The 23052-nt window shown below is 51.0% G+C and overlaps 1 protein-coding gene across 1 annotated transcript; it reads right to left on the reverse strand.

Annotated features, from left to right (window-relative positions):
- Positions 1 to 6667: 6667 nt before the first annotated feature.
- TACR1 (tachykinin receptor 1) lies at positions 6668 to 22195 on the reverse strand. The gene is made up of 5 exons (XM_034070512.1): positions 21345 to 22195; positions 13343 to 13537; positions 9136 to 9286; positions 8663 to 8859; positions 6668 to 8395 (listed from the first exon to the last, which is right to left on the reverse strand). The coding sequence occupies exons 1-5, from the start codon at positions 21743 to 21745 to the stop codon at positions 8104 to 8106; spliced, it is 1236 nt and encodes a 411-aa protein (XP_033926403.1). The 5' UTR covers positions 21746 to 22195; the 3' UTR covers positions 6668 to 8103.
- Positions 22196 to 23052: the final 857 nt, after the last annotated feature.

The following is a 23052-nucleotide window of genomic DNA, read 5'->3' on the forward strand; positions in this document are numbered from 1 at the left end:
GCTTGGTGGCTGTGGGGGTTTGGTTTCCATATGGGCTCGGGGCATGTCCCTGAGTGACTGGGGACCCTGTGACTGTTGCTGCCACATCAGTGGGGTCTCCTCTTGCTGCACCCCTCTGCAAGTGGCCTGAAAGCTAAAGCTATCCCATCATTTCCATGTGCTGGAGCAGCCAGGAGCATGTCTTAACTCACTGGTGCTATTCTTATGCAAACAACTGCAGCTCATCTCAATAATAAAAGGCAATTTAATACCTGCTCAGCTGCTTTAGGAAGGGGCTGGGGTTTGGTTTTCAATGTGACACCCTGGGGTCAGCCTCTCCACCTGCTTTTTCCCTGCCTGCTTTCAGCCTGACTTGTTATTGCTGCAGAGCTACTCAGAGTTGTGCTTACACCTTAGGGCATGAGGGAAAGGTTGAAACCACAGAAGTCAATGGTGTGGTTTCTCTTAGGTATCATTAGGATGGCCTGTTCCTGAGCACTGTCTGAAGAGGCTGTAACACAGGTTGTACTAACATAGCTTAGATTCCCCCCCCCCTCTTTTAGAGTGTTGCTCTGAGTGGGTTGCCTCTGGAGTAGCCCATCCAAAGGACCATCCTGCAGCTCTGGGTGGCCCCACTGACTTCCCCCTTTGCCTGGCTCATTTGTGATGATCTGGATCCTTGGATTTCTTGTGTTTCATCACCCTCATGCTGTAAAATCCAGGATTTCACAGCCATGGTGATGGCTGCAAACCCAAATACAGGATCACCTCCGGAAGCACAGGGATGAATGAACCATCAGCAGTGTGGTCACAGCACTCCCAGCTGAGGACAAGTCCTCGAGGTCCAGGAGGAGCAATCAAGACAAGATTCTGGGCTGGAGAGCAGATGAGAGATGTGATGAGCTGTAAATCATGTTGAGCTGTTGGAGAGGCAGCAGCAGGAGGCTTTGGTCTGGTTGTGCCCACGCAGCATCTCATGTTGGTCTTGGCAGCTTTCCCTTCCGAGCACAAAGGGAAGACAAATGGGATGCAGGCTGGTCCGGATGCAACCTGTGAGGAGTCCATCAGCAATCATTCCTGACTGCAGGAACCTGCTGCGGAGGTGCTGGATGGACTGGCTGGGTTGGTGGTGTGTTCATTCAGTTCAATTCACTTTGTAATGTAGGACTTGTGCAGGTTGAAATGATCATTTCAAACTAGATTGGTGCTTGTGAGTGAGGGTCTTAGAGCAGAGCTGAGCTCCCACATCTCTGTGGGACTGGTGTACACACAGGACCTGAATCCAGGAATGCAAACCCTGTGTTGCAGAGGAAATTGGTGGAACTTTGGCCTTTGGGTCCCTGCATAGGCTGCCAACTGGACCAGTGTTTTCAGAGGTGCTGATGCCTCTGTGGGTGCTGCAGGAAGGAAGGCAGTTTGCAGAGCATCCTCTGCTTGCACACAGTGTGGGTGCAGTCCTTGGGGAGGGTTTTGTTGCCAGATCTTGAGAGCATCTCAGACCAGAGCTGCTCTGGAGGACTTTGTCTCCATCCCCTGAGTTCTCCATCCCATCTCCATCTCCATCCACACTGAGTGACTCAGACGGCCCTGAAGATGTGCCCAGTGGGCCTCTGCTGATGGCTTTGTGGGTGTTTTTGGGTGCCGCCGATCAAATCCCAGTGTGGGATGTACCTGCCACTGCTGTCCAACACTGGGAATCTGTAATGACAGCATCAGGGCTGCAAGGTGAAAACCTCAACACAAACCCATCTAATAGGGGCTCCACTCCCTGGAGGGTTATTGCTGCTGCACAGTTATATCCATCACTTTTCAGGTCACCTCTCAGGGTGAAAACCCTACCTTGGTGAAGGGCAGCAGGACATCAGGAGTGCTTTGCAGTCACACACGACTTGTGTCTTCTTCAGTGAAGGTTGGGAGATGCCCCAAGCCTCAGTCAAGGAGACTCGCTCCTCTTTGGGGTATGGATTCCTAAATTCCTCCATTGAAATGCAGATTTGCAGCCCTTTGATCATGCCACACATCAGAGAAGCTTTTGGGTGGAGAACAGCTTGTAATAATCAGCTACATGTCCCTCAGTACAAGTATTATTTGCTGTTGGCTATGGCCTTGTGCCTCTGCAGGGAGCAGTGGTTCAGAACAACCCTCCTTTCCTCTCTGTTGAAAATTGATGTCATTTCACCTCCCCAACACCTTCTTTAATCCACCTGGATACCACAATCTGCTTTGCAAGAAAAGGAATGATGCTTTCGGAGGTGCTGTGCATGGTGATGCTCAGCTCAGCCTGAAATGCTGCTATTCCAAACAGCAGCTTTAGGAAGGGCTTCTCTTTCTTCTTAACACCTTGCTCTTGTGCAGCCAGAATGGTTTTAGTTGGGAGGTTTAGAATTGCCTGATTCATAACTTCCTGATGGGAAAAGCAGAAGCAGTAGGGCATTAATTGTGGCACAGCCCATGGGAGCTCCTCTTGGTTGGGATCTCAGGCCTGGGATGAAACCCTGATGAGAACATGGCTCACACTGGGATTTCCTGGACCCTGCTCCAACACACATCCCTACCCATCAAATTGCTCAAATGAATGATACTTGACTTTTAATCAAGCCCATTACAGCCATTGCCACACTTAAGCAGCCTATTCATTAATGATCTTTCTCACCCACTCCTTCTCCCTGGGTTTTGCATCTGGCTGATGTGAAGGGAAGTCCTTTTGATGGGGGTCCTTGGCCCAAAAACCTGCAAACCACCATTCATCCCCTTCATGCCTGCAACCACATCAGGTCGATTTGTGCATCGCTGCTGCTTGATTCATTTCCTTCCCTAATGAAAAGGAATTGCTTGCCTCAACCACCAGGCCATGGTGAAGCTGTGTCTGTGATTCTCCATCCACCACCTCCACCAAGTGGCCCTGTCTGTGGCAGGGAAACCACAATCAGCTGCAATCTGCACAGAAACTGAAGTGGGAGCTCAGGAAGTCAAATGAAGAATGGAGCAGGTTGGAAAAGACCTTTAAACTCATTGAGTTCAATTGTTCCTCAGCACTGCCAAGGCCACCCCTGCCCCATGGCACTAAGGGGGTGTGAACACTTGCAGGGATGGTGACTCCAGCCCTGCCATGGGCAGCCTGTTCCAATGCCTGAGCACCCTGTAGGCAAGGAATTGATCCTAATCTCCATCTAACCCTCCCCTCGAGGTATTGCCTCTTTCCTAGCTGCTCGCAGCCATCCCAGCATGTTCTGCTGACTTCAGTGAACCCATCAATCTGATTATCTGCTGTGGCAAAGAGACAAGTTCAACTCAATTAACATTTATGGATTCCACAGCGCTTTGCATAAATGTTTGCTTAATACCCAAGTCAAAAATATCCCCAGAAAATGGAAATTACAGATAGTTAATTGCTTGCAGCTATGCACCAGTGTGTAAACTGGGGTTTCCATAGCACCAAATGGCCTGTTAGAGCAGTATGACAAAGTTAGAGCTCAAAGAGGAAAAACTTGAGTTCAAAATGCACAGAGGAAAGTGGATTCTTCACGTTCTATGAAGCTGGAGCAGGGCCTGGAGCACAAGGGATGGGGAAGGGCTGAGGGACATGGGGGTTCAGATGGAGAAGGCTCAGGGGGGACCTGATGGCTCCCTCCAAGTGCCTGCAGGAGGATGGAGCCAGGAGGGGCTGGGCTCTGCTCCCAAGGAACAAGGGATGGGACAAGAGGAACCGGCCTCAAGCTGCACCAGGGCAGGTTTAGATGGAGCTGAGGACCAATTCCTTCACACCTGGATGTGTGGTGGCATCGGCAGTGCTGGGGAATGGTTGGATCTTAAAGCTCTTTTCCAACCTGTTTGATTCCATGATTCTGTATGGTCCCAGCTTTGTGTATGGCTCAGTTTTGAGGGTTATCCTTTTGGTTGTTGAAACTCCAGATCACACCAAACCCACTCCCTTTCACCCCTCTTTTCACCCACTTTTGTCTTTGCCACCTTTTGGCACCTTTCACTGCTTCTCCTCCCACTCTCACCAGTTGCCACTGCTCTGCTGTGGGTTAATGAACCAGTTGCAAGATGGTCTCACAAAAAAACCCATTTATTTATGAAAACCCATTTGGACAAAGCTACTGATCAGAGAGAGGCTGTTTTGTGGAGGAGACTTGGGCTTTCTCTCTGTAGAGATGCTACTATGGGAAGAACTTCACACCAAGCTCCTATTAGCTGCCCTGCACACCAAATACCAAACCCCAGGCGTACATCAGAGCCCATCTCATCCCCTCCTGGCCCTGACTGTATCACATTGCACAGAAGCAGGAGCTTTATTGTGTGGGATGGAAAGCTGACGATCAGAGACACCCAAGAGTGGCCTCTCATCCTCAGCTGCTCTTGGGACTCACTGTCCCTCCTCTGGGGTGCCACAGCTCTGTGTGTAACTGATGAGTGTGATTGTAGCTGTCAGCAGAGAGGGTTGGATACACCACAGGAACACTGGGGCTCTTTACCTGCTAAACTTTGTGTTAGAACTGCTGTATTCATGATTCAGCTGGAGACAGGTTTTGGGGCAGGATGGTGTGAATTCCCTTTTGCATGGTTCTGGCTGATGATGCACATGTTGGAACTGGATGAGCTTGAAGGTCCTTTCTAACCCAACCCATCCCATGATTCTATGATTAAAGATAAGTGGTGAAAAACACCCTTTTGTGTGTCTACCAGCAGTCCCATTATGCTTGTAATGGTTGTAACTACAACCAACAAGGATACCGCCTGCTTTGCTTTGACTTCCACATTTACAAAGCTGCCTGATGTTTTGGGCCAAGCAAGCTCTTGTTTGGCTTTTACTGGCTTTTTGTTTTAAGCTGGTGGAAGATAAGTGGTTACACACGAAACAGGGCATAAATGGTGTATTTTGGAGCAATTGAGCAGACCTTGAGGTGTGCAGAGAGACAGATTGCTGCTCCAATGTTCTTGCTGGGAGCTAGGTGGGAAGAACAATCTGTGTGTGCCAGGAAGCAAACCTGAGCTTATAATCAATCCAGTGGGGGTAAAGAGAAGGCCATAAGCTGGGATGTGGGTTTCAGAGCTCCCTTCTGCAATGGTTTTGGCTTAGAGGGTGTTGTAGTTGGGTTGAAGCAGCTCCTTTAATGATGGTGGGAGTTCTCCGTGTGACTCCAAGGAAGAGATGTGCTGAATGATTCTCTCCAGATACTATTATTGTGCATTTCAGACAGCCAGGAAAGAGACAAAGAAACCGTCTTGCTTTGCAATTGAATTTCTGATCAGAGACCTGCCAACAAACCAGGAAAACGGGCTTAATAAACAGGAAAACCTCAGGGTTAGAGCGGATCTGTTGGAAAGTAGAGCTGGAAACAGCACAGAGACTGGGCTCACACTATATTTAGGTGTCCCATCTCCAAGCCTGGGCAGGGGTTGTGTTGTTTTAGGCTTTTCAGTCTTCAGAAGAAGACTCCTGTGTGGCCGTTGTGTGCACAGAGCATCCCAAAGTTGGTGGAACCAGCTAATGATGCCTGATGCATATCATGTGCATGGACACAGACCTGACCCAACCATCCTAAATGTGCAAATAACTTGGATGGGAGAAAAGAAAGCTTAGGTTTGGCCACGTTGTACCCATCTACACAGAACATTTTGGTTTTGCTGTGTTGGTCTCCATCTGTTGAATGATCCCTTGGCACATTCCCATCAGCTTGGGCCTGCCAGGCTGGCTCCATTGCGGTCATTGGCACTATTTATAAGAGGTGGGAATTTTGTCCCATTTTATTTCAAGAGAGAGCTCTCTACAAGACACACAAGAAGCATTTCAGGCTGGGAACTGTCAGCTTGAATTGGAGGCTCTGTGTGCACCCATGGGGTTATCCCACATTTCAAGCTGAGTGTTGCCTGTGAGAAGACAGTTGTCTGTTCTCTGCACATCTCATGCTTACAACGTCCTTGGGCAGAAAACCTGGAGGACAAAAAGGCAGCATGGATATACATATATATATATATACACACACATACACACACATATATATCTTTTCTGTTGTTTCTTCTTTAAATGCTGGCTTCTGTAGCTCACAGCCTGTGCATGGGGTGTATGGAGCAGATCTCTGCTTGCCTTATTCAGCTTTTTAGACCATTCTGAGATATTTGGTTTCATTTTCATGTGGAATTCGGCTTGGCAGCTAGGAAGAAATCACCCTTTGGCTCTGGTTTGTAGCACCTTCTCGTGTATTGGCTCCTGTGGGATTGGTGGAAGAAGTTTCCTAGTCTAACCCTTGTGTTAAACCCCTTGGCTTCACCCATCTCTGCTGCCTGGGGCTGGTGGACATTTGCAACCCCAAATTCCCAGGCAGGCTCCTGTCATTCCCCTTTCTCCATGCTGCAGGGCTGTGTTGGGACAGCAGCAAGGGCATAAGGTGACAAGAATGGTGAGAAGTGGAAGTTTAAGCAGGGCATGTGCATGAAGCACGAGGCAGTTTGTGATGCTGTGGTCACAGCACTCAGGAGAGCATGGAAGAGGCTGGAAGAGCTGCTCCTCACTGACGGCACTTGGCAGGATTTGGGGTGGAAATGAAGATGATCGTCCTTGTCAGTCTGGTTTTGCACTCGCTTTGTTGCCCTTGGATCCATCCATTTGCCCATTCATTTGATTTCTGCTGAAGTCATTGCTTAAACATGTGTATTCTCATCTCCAAGGACCACTGGGGCTTGAATCTTCCAGGCTGGAGGCTGAAGAGTTGCAATGCTCAGAAGTCATCACTGCTTCACTTCCAGAGTTACTGTGTGCTCAGCAGGGTCTGATGTTCAGCGGATGGAAAATGAATGAGCAGTTCCCTTGCCCTATGCAAATCTGCAGTGTTCTGTCTTGCAGTGGATCCATTCCAGGAATCTCATTTCTCCACCACAAGTGAGAGATTGGACCAGCAGCCAGGAGCAGTCAATACAACTGTCCCCAATTGCCCCCAGACTTGTGGGTTTGTTCTCAACAAGCCAAGTTTGCCCACTTCTCCTTTGATTTACTCCTTTGGAATGTCTATTTGTATGTTTGCTCTTTGTATGAACAGCCCCAGTGAAGATTATCCATCATAACATGGCTAAAATACTTGGTACATCCATATACACACCGTAAACGGAATGTTTAATACAAAAGACAAGGGGATGAGAAGAAAAATAGTTTTCCTGATTCAAACCAGATCCAGGAAGTGGAAGTGAATAATTTCAACCTCCTCTGAGTGAAAAACTGCAGAATCCTTGTCTCCAAACCCTGTTCACTGTCAAAAACTGATTCTGATGGAGTCCTTCCACATACCTTTCTATGCAGCTCTAGACATTTCCAGATGGTGAAAAGCATTTTGATATGGTCACTCTTTTCTTCTTCAGAACCCCACAGACCTCCAAAATCCCAGAGCCATCGCCTTGGGCCTTTGAGGACATCACAGTGATTGCATTTGGCACATATGGTTGATTAATGGCAAACAAAGTCTGGCTCAGGACAGAAATCCTTCTTGAGAGCCCTGTTTCAATGAGCTCTGTGTGTGGAGCAGCAACAGAAGAGCATCATGCAGAGGGATGTGGATGCTGGAGATGAGCTGAGCCTGTGCAGAAGTGCCTGGATCCGAGTTGAAGCATCGAGTGGGCAGTGGTGTCCTGCGGATGTGCAGGTTCCTGAAGCTGCAAACAGCATTTTGGGGTGGATTTAATTGAATATCCCTCCTATTATTCAACAGGGAGGATGAAATTAAAGGTGGGAGGAGGAAAGTGCAAGCCTGGTTCATTTTGCTGTGGGTGGGATGCCTGGGGAGATCCCTACTGCCTTGCAGCGAGCAGGGAAAGACCTGCCAGTGTTGTACTTATGGTTTAGGATGAAAACCCAGCTCTGTCCCAGTTCTGCATCCTGCGGTGGTTGGACGGACAGCAAGCAAGGCAGAGGCCAGCCAAACCTCCCTTGTGTTGGAACACGAGCCACAGTGGAGAACATGAAGCTAATCCAAAGCTCTTGGGCTCTCCCAAGGATGGCAAGTGATAGCCATGGCAAGAGACAGCAAAACAGCACAGAGAACAGCCAGCACATCACAAACTGGGTGATGACTCTGGGTGGGTTGAGCACTGGAGCATCCTTGTGAGTGGCTGATGGAGCTGGGGAGCTGCTTAGGTGAGGGTGTTGGAGTAGAAGCTGAAGCTTTCAGAGACTGTTTTGGAGTCGCTGCGGGAGGAACCATTGGAGGTCATGTCTATGGAGAGGCGCTTGGCTTTGCTGCTCTCCTCCAGCTCCTCTTCAGCCACTCCGACCGCCGAGGACACGGTGGTCTCGATGCGGCTCACCTTGTACATGCTGCTCTGTGTCTGCAGGAACCTGGCTGACTTCATCTCCAGGCCCTCGTACTCACCGGCGCTGATGAATGGGCACCACCGGAACGCGTGCTTGAACCCCACACGAAACCTGAGGGATGGGACATATGGGGAGAGGAAGGGGTGAGGGATGCGGAGGTGGCAAAAGGACCTCATAGGAGTGGGAAGATAGAGCTAAAGCACTGCTAAACAGCAGCAAAATGCTATTTGTTACAGAGGGGAGGATAAAACCACTGCAAAACACTGAGCCACTCTGGTGAAACTCTTCATCCATACTCTCCTCCATCAGACCCCTTTGTATCTCCTCATCCTCCACCCTGTTACACCAAGATGCTGCCAGAAATCACTCAAAACCCACCTATCGTTGAGGCAGCAGTAGATGATGGGGTTGTACATGGTGGAGCTCATGGCCAGCCACATGATAGCCAGGTAGACCTGCTGGATGAACTTCTGCAGGTACCACTCAGGGTTGAAATACTGCAGGGTGAAGTAGATGTGGTAGGGCAGCCAGCACAGCGCGAACGTGCATACCACAATGATCATCATCTTCACTACCTGTTTGCAGAAGAAAAGGCAGGGAAGCAAAACCATCTGTTGGAAACCCCCCAGGTGAGGTGTCACCCTCCAAAGGGGCCACCTCTTTTTGCCTTGGAGACCTTTCTAACCAGGAACACATGGTCAACATCTTGGTTAAACCATGTATGTTCATGGAGGACACACCTGGAGGACACCATGCAACAAATCTTGACCTGTTTCCACCCATAACTGACTATTTTTGGCTGTGATTAGTTGGGATGGGGCATGAATTGTGTCTGCTGTTGTGCTCCTTACCTTCCGCTTGGCTGAGACCTGCTCGTGGTAGCGGTCAGAGGAGTCACCGGGTATCTCGCTCGCCCAAAGGGTGATACCGACCACGGTGTAGGCACATCCTATCACCAGAAGTGGCAAGAAGTAGATCAGGATGGTCATGCAGAAGTGGTACCTAGAAAACAGGAGGGTGGTTGAATGCGTCCTCCACATATCCAGTCTTTTCCTTGCAAACAGAGCTCAAAGGCAAAGTGTTTCATGGGGAAAGAGGGAATGTGGCACAATTCCTGCAGGCACATTGACTGCACAGCTCAGGATGGGAAGGATTCCCTGCTTTCACCAGGATCTTTTCCAAGCATCTGCTGCCAGCCTTTGGCATCCCAGCACCCTTCTGGGATGGGATGAAGAAGCCAGTGAAGAGCTTCCTAAGGCAAGGATATTTTGGCTGAAAGTGGTTTTATTTTCACTTCTTCTCTATTTACACCCTAGATTCTCTATTTACACCCTAGATAAGCTTGTACTTATCACACCTTTATCAGAGGAAATGTGGGGGGTTGGCATACAAAGGATGGGGATATTAAGATGAAGAAATCAAGGCTTTCCCTGCAGAGCAAACACTGGGTCTTGGATGCAGTCCTGGTCCACCATCGGTTTAGTTGAGCTCAGGTGGCTCATGGCATAACCCCAGTTCCCCAAAACGCAGCCTAAACCCTTGTCATGGGGCTTTATTACAACTTCCCTGTGAATCCAGTGGCTGGGTTGGCTCTCCAGGCTGATGGAAAGGGCAGGATCTTGGTTTCTGTTCACAGCAGGTACAAATAAGTCCCAAATAGAACGTTGGGGTCTGTATTAAATTGTTTAGTACATGCTTGAGGCTGTTTTGTGTCGGGTTTGAAGCTGGTGGAGTGTGAAGGATTACAACAGCCACCGGGATGCAGTGTGTTCAGTGAAGGAGCTGTGTTAAGGAGAAGCTGCTTTCGAGAGGGAGAAAGATCACATTGTTTTTAACCAACAGGATGGGGATGAACAGTTCGACCTTGCAGGTTCCTTCCTACCCTCAGAACTTCCATAAACCTCTTTTTCCTTGCAGAAAGATGAGCAATAGGGGAACAGGAATGTGCTTTAGGGTCTTTGCATGGTTTTTGGGGTGCGTGCCCTGCTTGGATACAAGATGCTGCATGTACTCAAGGCAGTCCTGGCCCTATAGCCACGTTCCACACTCACACCCACTGATGGAATAATACCTCCAAAGTGTAATGAATGGGTCAGGCCCATGCCTGGTGCAACTCCCACAGGGAATGGGGTTGGCCCCAGCTCCGTGCTGGATGCCATCTCCTTGTTTTGTATCTGCAGTCTCATTTGGCCTCCTCTTTGCCCATCACTAATCACATTTGGGCAGGATTTTGGACCCTGTTTTCTATTTTGCTAATTAAAGAGGTGTCTCTGTGGCTCCGTGATGAAGATTTCATTGTGGTTCCCATCTAACGCAAGGTCTTAAACAGCAGGAATGCCCCAAGGAGCTGTTAGTGTAAGCAAGATGGAGCCTTCTTTCAGAGCTGCCTGGGAATGGTAGGGAAAGGGATTTCCAAAGACACCTTGTTGGCTTTGGACCAATGTCCAAGTGGAACCATTCATCTGTTATTCTGCCTACAAGAATTGCAGGATCAGGGCACTTAGAGAAGCAGGGGTTGGGAATATAAACATCTTCCATGTGGGGATTTAGGGTCTGGTAAAGGATGGAGCAGCCTGTAGGAGTTATGGGATAGGGATGTTGGAGGAGGTGGCTGCCACCTCCTTTTGCCTGGCACAGCCCAGATGGTCACCGTGGGCTGATGTCTCCTACAGAACCCAGTGAATGGAGCAGCTCTTCCCTTCCCCTTAACAAACTGAACTGGCAGCTGATGACATTGGAACACATTGGACATCTATCTTACACCAAATGCGGGAGAGGGAATGGTGCTGAGCAGCCGGAACAGAATTGGATTGAGCTCAATTGAATTGAGCTCAATTGCCAGCTCCTGTTGCAGATGAATCTCGCTTGCACTGAGGCCCTTGTCCACTTCCCCCCATGAGAATGGGCACGTTTTCCCAGTGGAAACCCCCATGTGCTTATTCCAGTCTCTGATCCCCTCTGCATGCCAGGGCTGTGCTTTCTGGGCTCCATTTACCATGAGGAAAGACCTCTGATGTTGGCACAAGTCCCCTGTTTTCAGTATTGAACTGAAAGATTAACACCATTTTTCCTCACAACCCAGCTGCTGAGCTGCAAGTCCCATTCAATCCCCACCAGATTCTTTGGGGTTTGGGCATTTAAAAGCTTTCCCAGCTTTCCTGCCTGCTCTCATGTGCCTGCAGAGCCCTGGGCTCACTGGAGCTCAGGATGCTCAGGCTTGGAAGCGGCGCCTGGCTTCCAGTGGCAAATCAGTCATGGGTTAATGGTGGCATTATTCCTCTTGAATGAGCTACTCGAGGACAGCTGAAGATCAAATCATCTGTCCAAGCCAGGCCCTGAGCTTGTGCTGGTTGTTGCTTTGCTCTGGGGAGGCTCAACCCCATCCCAGCCATGTGGGTTGTGTAAACTGATGGTGTTTCCAACATAAGGAGGACCTGGAGCTGTTGGAGTGAGTGCAGAGGATGCTATGGGGATGCTGTGAGGGCTGGAGCAGCTCTGCTCTGGAGCCAGGCTGAGAGAGCTGGGCTGGGGCAGCCTGGACAAGAGAAGGCTCCTGAAGGGGAGACCTGAGAGCAGCTCCAGTGCCTAAAGGGGCTGCAGGAAAGCTGGAGAGGGGCTTGGGACAAGGGATGTAGGGACAGGCCAAGGGGAATGGCTTGAACCTGCCCAAGAGAGGGGAGACTGAGCTGAGCTCTGAGGCAGAAGCTGTTCCCTGTGAGGGTGCTGAGGCGCTGGCACAGGGTGCCCAGAGAAGCTGTGGCTGCCCCATCCCTGGCAGTGCTCAAGGCCAGGTTGGACACAGGGGCTTGGAGCAGCTGCTCCAGTGGAAGGGGTTGGAGCTGGAGGAGCTTTAAGGTCCTTTCCAGCCCAAACCATTCCAGGATCTCTGATGTCTTCCCATTGTGTTTACCACAGCAGCCTGGAATAGTTAAGGTTGGAAAACACCTCTGGAGAGCCCCAGCTTAGTTCTTGCCATCCCTGCCTTCAATGCAAGTAAAGAAGATGATAATGAATGATACCATCCTGCTCCTTGCTGCTGACCAGCAAACATTAGTCTTGCATTGAGAACCTCACTAGGCTCAGGTTGGATTTAACCCCCTCTCTGTGCGTGTGTATCCCATGCTTTGGCTCCAGCGCAGTTTCACAGCCCTATTTCATTGCTCCACGGGACTGGAGATCACAAATGCCTCTTTCATCCCCTCCGCTCCTTCTTCCTTAACACATGACATTTAACTTGCTGCATGACCCGGAGACTCCAAAGAGCACCAGCAGGGCTGCCCAGGCCCTTTGGAAATGCCACATTTAATGAGTTGGCACCTTAATGGGAAGGAAGGAGCTTCCTGCTGAGCTCCCACAGCCCAGGCTTCACTTCCCAGCTGGAGCTGACCCCACAGAGCCCCTTTTTGTAACTTGGTTTTGGAGCTGTCGAGTGGATTTTGGGGTATTTGGGCTCAGCAAATCCCAAACCATTATTTTTGCCTGTTACTGCTCGGCCAAGATCCTTCCCCCCCCCAGTAAAATCCCATTTATCTCCCACAGGAATAGCTGTTTTCCCAGGAAAGCTTTAGGGATACAGGTTACAGGAAAGATGCTGCAAAAGCCAGAGCCATGCCTATGTCTATGAATAAGTCCTTGGGGTCAGTGCAGACTCCACATCCACAGCCAAAATATTGCATCTTAGCAGTTTGACTTGAATTTCCCTCAAGGATGAGCATCCAAGAAGGGCAGGGAACATGGCCCAGCATGGGGCAATGACTGGACTACAAGCAGCATTAAACTCACCTTAATGTGCCCCAGGATGATATGGATGGAGATTTTGCTACCATCAACCACGTAGCACTGACCCTAGCTTGGAGCAGCTGCTCCAGTGGAAGGGGTCCCTGCCCATGGCAGGGGATTGGAACTGGATGAGCTTTAAGGTCCCTTCCAACCCAAACCATTCCATGACTCTATGATTCCTGCATCCCAAGGAGCTTTGAGCCATTTCCATCCCATTCCCCTTTTTTCCCATGTGTTTATTGCGTTCTTCTGTCCCCACTGCCACAAAGTTCCACTCACGTTTTCCCATAGAGGTTGGTGCTGTGCTCTGGCCACTCTACCAGACACACCAACCGCCCCGGCAGCTCCTCCATCACCGAGTAGTAACCCTGGGGGAAGGCCAACAGGAAAGCCAGGAGCCAGATGATGCCAATGACCACCTTGGTGGCGGTGGCTGAGAGCCTGGGTTGCAGTGGGTGGATGATGGCCATGTACCTGCAAGGTGGGAAAAGCAGAGAACAAGATTGGAAAGCCCCAATATTGCAGATTTTGGGGCTGGTTTAGGTCTGCCTTGCAGGGGGGTTGTACTTTTGACACCCCTAAATGTACCCAGAGCATTTCACAGACACAGGTTGGGTGGAGAAGTGATTGAGAAGGACATGGGGATGTTGGGTGAGGAGCAGCTCCCCATGACCCAGCTTCAGTGTGCACTGGAGCCCAGAACCCCCCCGTGTGCTGGGCTGCACCCCCAGAGCGTGAGCAGCAGCTCAGGGAGGGGATCCTGCCCCTCTGCTCTGGGGAGACCCCCCTGCAGCCCTGTGTGCAGTGCTGGGGTCCCAACATGAGCACATGGAGCTGGTGGAGCAGGTACACAGGAGGCCACGAGGATGCTCAGGGGCTGGAGCAGCTCCTGTATGGAGCCAGGCTGAGAACATTGGGGCTGTTGAGGCTGGAGAAGCTGTGAGGAGACCTCAGAGCAGCTCCAGTGTCTGAAGGGGCTACAAGGATGCTGGAGAGGGGCTCTGCATCAGGGACTGTAGTGATAGGACAAGGGGTGATGGGTTCAGACTGAAACAGGGGGAGTTTAGGTTGGAGATAAGGGAGAAGCTCTTCCCTGTGAGGGTGCTGAGGCGCTGGCACAGGGTGCCCAGAGCAGCTGTGGCTGCCCCATCCCTGGCAGTGCTCAAGGCCAGGTTGGACACAGGGGCTTGGAGCAGCTGCTCCAGTGGAAGGGATCCCTGCCTGTGTCAGGGGTTTGGAACTGGATGAGCTTTAAGGTCCTTTCCAACCCAACCCATTCCATGATTCTATGACCCCAACAGCAAACCAGCATCAAATAATCCCTTTATGGAAGATTCCAATTCTGTAATTGTCTTACAGCATCTTACCCTCGAGATTCGAATCCCTTTGGAGACACTCATTGATCTGTAGCTGACAAACAGCTTTGCTCACACAAGCAGCAACCGGCTGCTTCTGCAATGACCATTCATACACAGATGCTGCTGTCTGGCAGCAGCCCCTTTGGCAGCACCCTGTGGCTTTGCACCCATATAAAATCCTATCTCGGTGGTAGGCAGCAGTGCCAAGTGTTACAGGAGGAGAACCACAAGTGAGAGTGCTGGGCCAGTGTGCGATGGGGGATCTAAGGACCACCTCTATCTGCTTGGCTCATGGGCTCTTTGCCCTGTGTATCCGTCATTCTCCGTGAGGACAAGCTCCAGTGGTGACAAGGCAGATGGAATTGATTGTCCTGCAAATCTGGCTGTGCAGCCCTGGCAGCAGGCAGCAGCACTGGAGGATTAAGTGAGAACGTCACACGTTTCTTGTTTCATTTCCCCCCCTTGCTCCACGTCAAGCTTTGGCAAGAGGAGAAACATCGCAGTGCTCTGCACTGAGTTATGGCCTGAGGCATTTGCAGCCTCCTCTGTTCCTCCCTTTGTCCCTTCTCCTTTCAGTTTTCCTTTGTATTTCTTTTCCTAGATGGAAAAGACTCCCCATGTTTCATTCTTGGGTGGTCACTTGCAGGGCAAAGCTGTAGGGATTAATATATAACTATGGAGGATCAGCTCTGCCCCAGGGTACCAAACCTTATCAGCTTTGTGCAGCTGAAAACCCACCTAATCCACCTGATAATAATCCCTGGAAATCTGTTTGGTACTTTGGGAACTGGTTAGGAAGAGCCAAGGCAATGGGTGTTAGTGATGCTCATCACAGCAGCTCCTGATGCATCCAGGCCTCTTGGTTTCTGCATCCATGTGTTTCACATCTTCTCCTTGTTGGACTGTGAACATCTTCCAGGGATCCTGCAGGGACTCATCTCGCTCCTCTTCCTCATCCTTGGTGTTGGCTGAGCCCCTTGTTACTGGGTTTGCTGAGCTGGAGGATGTCTGTGTGGGCTCCATTGTGGACTTCACAACAGCAAGAAGTCCACATGCCCAATATTGTTGCTGATGCTTGACCCAATGGTTCAAATGGTGGAAAACGAGGGGTTTCCACAAAAGTTGGGCCATTTCCGTTGGAATCCTTGCTTGGAGAAACATCTGAGGCTGAGAGCTCCAGAAAGCAAAGCCAGTGCTTGACTGCAACCACCCAGAAATGCTTCTGTATCTCCAGCTTCCTTCCTGCCAGTGCATTTCAGAGGACTTTCCTCATCGGTTTAAAGCACTTTGCAGCTGCAGAAGCCCTCATGGTTGATAAAACACCCAAAGAATCACTGTAAGAATGAACTAAACCCCAACCTCATCCTCAGGTGCAACCCATTATTGGGCTGTGCAAGAGTTGCCCTGCTCCTTGAGGAGACTTTGCCTGCCTCTTCCCCATCATGTTTGGTGTTTTAAACCAACCACGTTTAAAGGGCTTGGCACCAAAGCACACAACTTCACACCAGACACTATGGATGACGTTGGAAATGTTGTTTGCTGCTTTTTAAATAGTTTATTGTGGTTTGGGGGGTGTTACCATGACAATGGGATGGCATCTGAGCACAGCCTTGTACCAGGGTAGCTCTGAGCGGGTGGGTTATTAAATAGATACTGCACTTGAGGCAGTGTAGCCATCCATTAATTGCATCTGGAAAGCTGGAGTCTGCCTGGATAACTGACACTGCTCAATTGTTTCCACCCTCATGGAGACGAGATTAATATAATAACGAACATTTATGAAGCCTTTTTCATCCCAGAGTTTCCTTATCTGCTTCATTAAGTGATAAGGATAGGGCAGATAAGGGATGAGTAACCAGGAGGATGCAGGGTTTCTGCTGTGGGTTTTATTGCACAGTGATTGCCCATCCTGAGCAAAGAGGGTTTAGTGCAGAGCCAGTCCCAGGGGCGTCTGCAACCAAGTCAGAGCAGATGCCCTGGGTTGAGATGGGTCAAATATGCCCAGCACAGCCCTGGGTCCTTCCTAAGTGCTTGAGTGAGGCCAGAGGAGGCCGTGGAGATGCTGCAAGGGTGGCAAGGGATTGGTACTGGATGAGCTTTAAGGTCCCTTCCAATACAAACCATTCCAGGATTCTACCTAAGAAACAAGAAGCTTCTCCATAGAGAAACCTTTAGTTTTCTGCTTTCCACAGGGACTGTGTCACAGCAGTATGGATGTGGAGTCACTGTCCCTCGAGCAGGTTTGTGTATGGAAGCTTGGCCTTTGTCCTGCTGGCCCCAAATTCCTAGTGTCTGAATGACGGCACAGGATGGAAGCTGAGCCCTGCTGCTGCTTGAAACATGATGCTGGGGATGGAGGTGCCACAAGCAGCTGCTTCCTCCTATTTATTGCTTTGACATCAACCAGTGACCATCCAGACAGAGATGGACAGCGAGCTCCTGCCCTGAGTGATGCTCAATGCTCTGCAAAGCATCTTCATCCTCAGCATGGGATGGGAGAGGAGGACTCAAAGCAGAACCCAGCCCCACTGAGTGACTCTGCAGATGCTGTTACTCGAGGCACCCAATCAAGCAGTGAGTCCTGGCACTGACTTACAGCTCTAGGGTGAAGGGGGAGAACAGATACCACCTTATGCAGGGCTGGTGACCCATGAGACCCAGTGCACTCAGTGGTGTCATTAAGGATAAATTAAGGAATAAATTAAGAAAGCCATCAAATAAACCAAGTATCTACCCCAAACTCCTGTGGCAGCTTGTGCCAGCACCCAAGTTGCAGATGAGCACCATGATCACATCAAGACATATCTAAAACCTGAGTGTCCTGTGCCTCCGAGCCACCAAACTGTCACTAATCCATCCTACTCCTGTATTTATTGCATTGGGAATTTCAAACTCCCAAAGGAAAGGGGAAAAAAAGGTGTAGCTTAGTTTTGGATGGGCTGAATTAACATCTAGTGGATATGGGGGTTTAATTCCAGTTAATACCCATTGAATCAGAGCCTACTGCTGGCAGCAGGGGCATAAACCAGCCTTGCGTTCCCTTGTCCATCCCCATCCCATGGCTTTCCAACCCCAGCTGGGAAAGCAATGCTTTGAGCCAGCTCCATGCTGGCTATCCAGCAGCTTCCCAGGGCTTTTGCAGCGTTCTGTGATGCTGGATATTTTGGGAATGCCTAAAGCTGCTTTGGTTATTGTCTACCTGGTGCATAGGGAATGCCTCAGGGCAGCGGATGCAGGGGCTGCGACCCTAAACCCACCTCCTTTTGCTTCCCTCTTCCCCTGCAATCTTCCACATTCCACCCCAGGGTTACACAGTGCCGGGCACTGATCAAACCCTTGCTCTGCAAAGCCCACAAGTCCCATTAAGTCAAGATTAAACCCAAGCCCCTGGTGTTATATTTGGGTGTAAATGACTAATTACTCTGTCTGTGCACTGATGTAATTTCTCCTCTCCAGAGGGTTGCCTTCTGCAGTAATCACCTCCGGGGAAGGCAGGGGGTGAATGTGTTCCTCTTGTTCAGCTGCTTCAGCCAACCTGGGAGTTCAAGCTTCAAGCAGTAAATAATGCTCAGAGCCACTGTTTTCTGCTGCAGATAATATGGGCTTGGGGAGATGTTAACAACTGCAGGCAGTGATTGGAGGGGCTGCGGTGGGACATGAAGGTTTAAGGGTTTGCTGTTTCCTCTGTAGGCTGATGGATCTGCAGACACCTCCCAGGGAACAGCTTCTGCCTCAGAGCTCAGCTCAGTCTCCCCTCTCTTGGGCAGGTTCAAGCCATTCCCCTTGGCCTGTCCCTACAGGCCCTTGTCCCAAGCCCCTCTCCAGCTTTCCTGCAGCCCCTTTAGGCACTGGAGCTGCTCTCAGGTCTCCCCTTCAGGAGCCTTCTCTTGTCCAGGCTGCCCCAGCCCAGCTCTCTCAGCCTGTCAATGAGTAATAGGAACACGTTGCTCTGGGAGCTGCAGGAGGTCAGCCCCATCATACATCAGTTTTAGAGCTGCTTTAGAGCAGAGGATGCTTTGCATCAAATAGCCCCAGTGCTGCAATGTCTGCACCCTCCTAGCAGGGCTTGACCTTCTTCAGTCTGTGGGGTTTGCAGCTTAGATCACCACAAGTTTTGACATCAGAGAGGGTTCTTTTTGCCTGATTCTCTCTTGTTTGGAGAACAACCTGGGAAGTGAGTTTGATTCCCAAGCAAGTCATCCAGGCTCTTCACCTTTGCATTCCTGGCTTTCCATCGTTCCTCCATCCCATGTTTGCTCATGGAGCGGGTGAGTGGTGATGCTCAGAGAGGAATTCAGGCCCCAAGGAGAGAGAAAACATCCAGTGTATCTAATGATGGTCATCCCATGCACCATGGGTACTGCAGCATGGGTACATGGCACAGCTGGGCTCCCATTTTTCCTGGAATACTGGGAAAAAACAGGATTTTCTCTCTTTCCAGTGAATTGGGCAGAGTTGGAAGCCAGAAAGGGATGATGTGATGTCCTCTAGTACTGATACAACCCACAGTGTAGGTCATGGCAAACTATATGGTGTCAAAGCGAGCTGTTGGGCCCCTACTTGTGCAGGATGCTGAAAAGCATCATGGCTTTTCCTGAGCAGATTTCCCAGCTGCCAGCCTTGACTCCTGAATTTCCTACTATTGTTGCAGGGCTCAGAGTAACACTCACTATAGGATTCACTTCTTTCTGTGGTCTCTTCAGTGCCCAGGCTCCAATAGGTCCTGGGGAAAGAGCTGATGCTCCATCTGCAAGCAAAAGCCATTGGGGGAATGAAACCCATTTCCCAGCTTCTCTCAATGGCTCTGTTATGGTTATGGATCCATAACCACCGGATCTTTCCAAGGTGGTTTTATATCTCCAATAAGGATGTTGGCAGAAGGCACAAGTGGGGATGGTTTAGGGGAGTAATCTGCAGACTGAGGCTCCTCTGGGACATCCAAAGGCTCTCATAGATGGTTCAGTGCACTTGGGAACATGAGGTATAGTCAGTTCTGCTTCCCTTTTTGGGTGGAAATCAGCTCTGCAGTTATGTATGACTTCAGATGTAGGTCCTGGCTGTGAATATAACCCATTTTGCTGAGCCTACCTGGCTCTGCTGCTCCAAATCCAGGTACTTGCTTTACTTGTTCCTACACTGCCTTTTCCTGCTTGCCAGGACAAATGCTTCCCTTTAGGTTCCTGGAACAAGTTCCTGCGTTTCCTACGTTTCACTTACCATTGTCAAGACTCAGGCACAGGAAAACAAGGAATTTCCCAGGGTTTGGACACGTTGTTGGGTGCTGATTGCTGGGGGGGGGGTGGGCAGAGAATGGGTTTTGCTGCCTTCACCTTCCCAGGTTCCCACCTGGGGGGAATGTGGGGATGAGGAATGCAGGAGCTCTGCAGCTTCCTTTGGGCCCTGCTTGGTGGGTTTGCCTCTGTTAAGGTTTGTAGATGCAAAAAGAAACCTGGAAATGCCAATTCCAGCCCCACATCCAGCCCTGGGATCCCAGACTTTGCTCCCTATTTTACACAGCTTCTCCTGGCAGCTTTGCTGGTCTGGTTATCTCAGGGTGCAGACCAAAAGCTCAAACCCAAAGTGCTAAAGGGAATCATCTCTTTAATTCATCCTAACCTGAGAGGGGCTTTGCTGGCTGGTCCCCAACATCCTTACAACGCAGATGCTCCTGAAACAGAGCCAGCGACAAGGGTGAGAACAGAGCCACGTTGGTAAGTATTCATCTCTTTATGTATTATTGCCTTAATTCTCTGTTACAAGAGCTTGCCTATGTCTGATTTACGATGGGGAAAGGGTGTTGTAACCACCCCAGCGCAAAACAAAACCTGAGCCTGGTTTTAATGACCAGAGAGCATAACCCATCCCGAGCTGCTTCCCAAGCTGTCAGTTGTATTCATCATAGGGAAACATCCGTGCCAGTTAGCGCAGCGCTTAGATATGAGCTGGAAATGTGCTGGCATACGGCAGTGCAAAGCTCTCCCCTCCCCTCGCATGTATCCCCAGCCAAAACGTCTTTCAGTTCCTTGGAAGCAGGACCAAAAAGAGGCATTGCAGAGCCGAGCTGTCTTTGGGAAGGATGATGTGTTGGAAAAGTCTGTTGCGCTTCAAAGGCCAGTATTCCAGAGGGAACTGCTGAGCTGACCGAGCTGTGATTTATCTCTAGTGCTGGAGTGAGAATGTCATCAGATCCAAGATTTCTTGGAGGGGGAGAGAAGAGGGGAGCTCAGCCTGGAGGTGCACGGCTGCTTGTGTCCCTTGGCATATAGAATCCAGAATCCCAGCCTGGTTTGGGTTGGAATGGAGCTTAAAGCTCATCCAGCTCCAACCCCTGCCACTGGCAGGGACACCTCAAACTAGAGCAGCATCCCTGAGCCATCCTTCCCCTGCTCTTGCCCCCACTGATGCAATCAAGGTGGGTTTGCTTGAGGACACCCACCCACCAAAGCAAGGAGCTTTCCAAACCCCAAGCTTCCCTCCAAGGCTCCTTAGAGGGTTCCCAACCCAGACTGGGAGACACGGAACAGCACCTGTGGAGCATCCGACACTGGTGTCTTTTATGCCATTCTGTGCTCAATATCCAGCCCTCTTTTAAAGCAGGAAGTTGGGAAAGGGATGGATGGTTCTGCAGAGGAGCTGGGAAGGGAGAGGACAGCGATGCTACACATGCACACCCAAGACACACTATGGAGGGAGTTACAAAGCCTTTCCTTGAGCTCCTTTCACTGAGCTGACAAAGGATCCCCAAAGCCTCCTGCTACCGGAGCAGGGAGAGGGGTTATTTCTGGTGCTCTTTTACCCCAACGAGCTATATTTTACTTGCAGTACTCCCCCATAAGCAGAGGTCCCAGGGACCTGAGCACAGCGCCTGGAGAAGGCAGAGCTGGGTGCTAGGGAGGGTTTAGGGTTTGATGCTCAGAACTCACCTATCCAGGGCGATGGCCGTCATGGAGTAGATGCTGGCAAAGACAGCAGCGATGGGGAAGAAGTTGTGGAACTTGCAGTAGAGCAGCCCATAGTACCACTCATTGTGGATGGCATAGGTGAAGTTCACCACGGTGTTGAAGGCAGACATGGAGGCTTCGGCAAAAGCCAGGTTCACCAAGAAGTAGTTGGTGACCGTGCGCATCCTCTTGTGAGCCAGGATGATCCACATCACCACCACGTTCCCCACCACCGACACCACCACGATGAGGGCATAGGCAACAGCCCACAGGGCCACTTGCCACGGGGGCTGCACGAACTGGTTCACAAAGGACTCGTTCAGGGAGGCATTGAGCAGCTCCAAGTGCTTCAGCTCCTCTTCCAGTGGCAGAGCGTTATCCATCGCACCACAGCACGGCCGCAACAGGCACAGGGATGCTGCAGGGTGCAGGGCCCTCTTGGTTTGGGGTGAAGAAGGATCAGGGTAATCAGATGCTGTCAAGTGCAGGTCCCTCTTGGTCTGGGGTGCAGCAGGATCAGGGTGCACAGATGCAATCAGATGCAGATCCCTCCTGGTTTGGGGTGCAGCAGGATCAGTGTGCACAGATGCAGTCGGGTGCAGATCCCTCCTGGTTTGGGGTGCAGCAGGATCAGGGTGCACAGATGCACTCGGATGCAGATCCCTCCTGGTTTGGGGTGAAGAAGGATCAGGGTAATCAGATGCTGTCAAGTGCAGATCCCTCCTGGTTTGGGGTGCAGCAGGATCAGGGTGCACAGATGCACTCGGATGCAGATCCCTCCTGGTTTGGGGTGCAGCAGGATCAGGGTGCACAGATGCTGTCAGGTGCAGGTCCCTCCTGCCTTAGGGTGCAGCAGGATCAGGGTACACCAAGGTTGGGGCATACAGCTGGTTTGGGGTTCAGGTCCCTCCTGGTTTAGAGTGCAGCCATTCTGGTTCAGGACATGGGTACCTCCAGAGCAGGGGATGGCGGTTGCAGGGTGCACAGTTGGTTTAGGGCATTGGTGTCTCCTGGTTCAGGGTGCAGCCACTTTGGGTTGTAGGACCCTTCTGGTTCAGGGTGCAGTCGGTTTGGGGTGCATGGCTGGCTCGGGGTGCAGGTCCCTGCTGTCTCTGGGTGCAGCTGGAGCAGGGTGTCCAGCCATGTCAAGGCACACCACAGGTTTGGGGTGCAGGTGCCTCCTGGTTCAGGACCGGTTTGGGATGTGGGTCTTCCCAGTTCAGGACCAAAGCAGGATGCGTGTCCTTCCCAGTTCGGGTCCAGTTTGGGCACAGCTGGTTTGGGATATGGGTCCTCCCCGAGCTCAGGACCAGAGCAGGCTGCAGGATGCAGGTCCCCCCTGGGCTTGGGACCAGAGCAGGATGTGGATCCTTCCTAGTTCAGGACCAAACCGGGATGCAGGGAGCGGGATGCAGGCAGCAGCATGCAGGTCCTTCACTGCTCTGGACCGCAGCAGGGTGCAGGTCCCTCCCGGTTCGGGATGCCACCGGTCCGGGATGCAGGTTCCAGATGCGGGCTCCTCCTGGCTCAGGACCGCAGCAGGATGGGTCCCTCCGGGCTCGGGGGGCGCCGGTTCGGGCCCGGTTCTCGGCTCGGGATGCAGCCGGTGCCGCGGAGCCGGCTGCGGCGGGCGAGGCACGATCGGGGCTTTTATAAGCGATGCGGGCGGTGCCAGGGAGCGGATGGGCAG

Source organism: Melopsittacus undulatus, chromosome 18, assembly GCF_012275295.1.
Source record: "Melopsittacus undulatus isolate bMelUnd1 chromosome 18, bMelUnd1.mat.Z, whole genome shotgun sequence".
Classification (NCBI taxonomy): Eukaryota; Metazoa; Chordata; class Aves; order Psittaciformes; family Psittaculidae; genus Melopsittacus; species Melopsittacus undulatus.

Coding starts and splice junctions, on each gene's coding strand:
- TACR1 (XM_034070512.1), bottom strand. CDS start 21,745: ATGGATAACGCTCTGCCACTGGAAGAGGAGCTGAAGCACTTGGAGCTG. Junction 13,538..21,344: donor ACGGCCATCGCCCTGGATAG/GTGAGTTCTGAG, acceptor CCCACCTTGCAG/GTACATGGCCATCATCCACC. Junction 8,860..9,135: donor AGGTCTCAGCCAAGCGGAAG/GTAAGGAGCACA, acceptor TTCTGCAAACAG/GTAGTGAAGATGATGATCAT.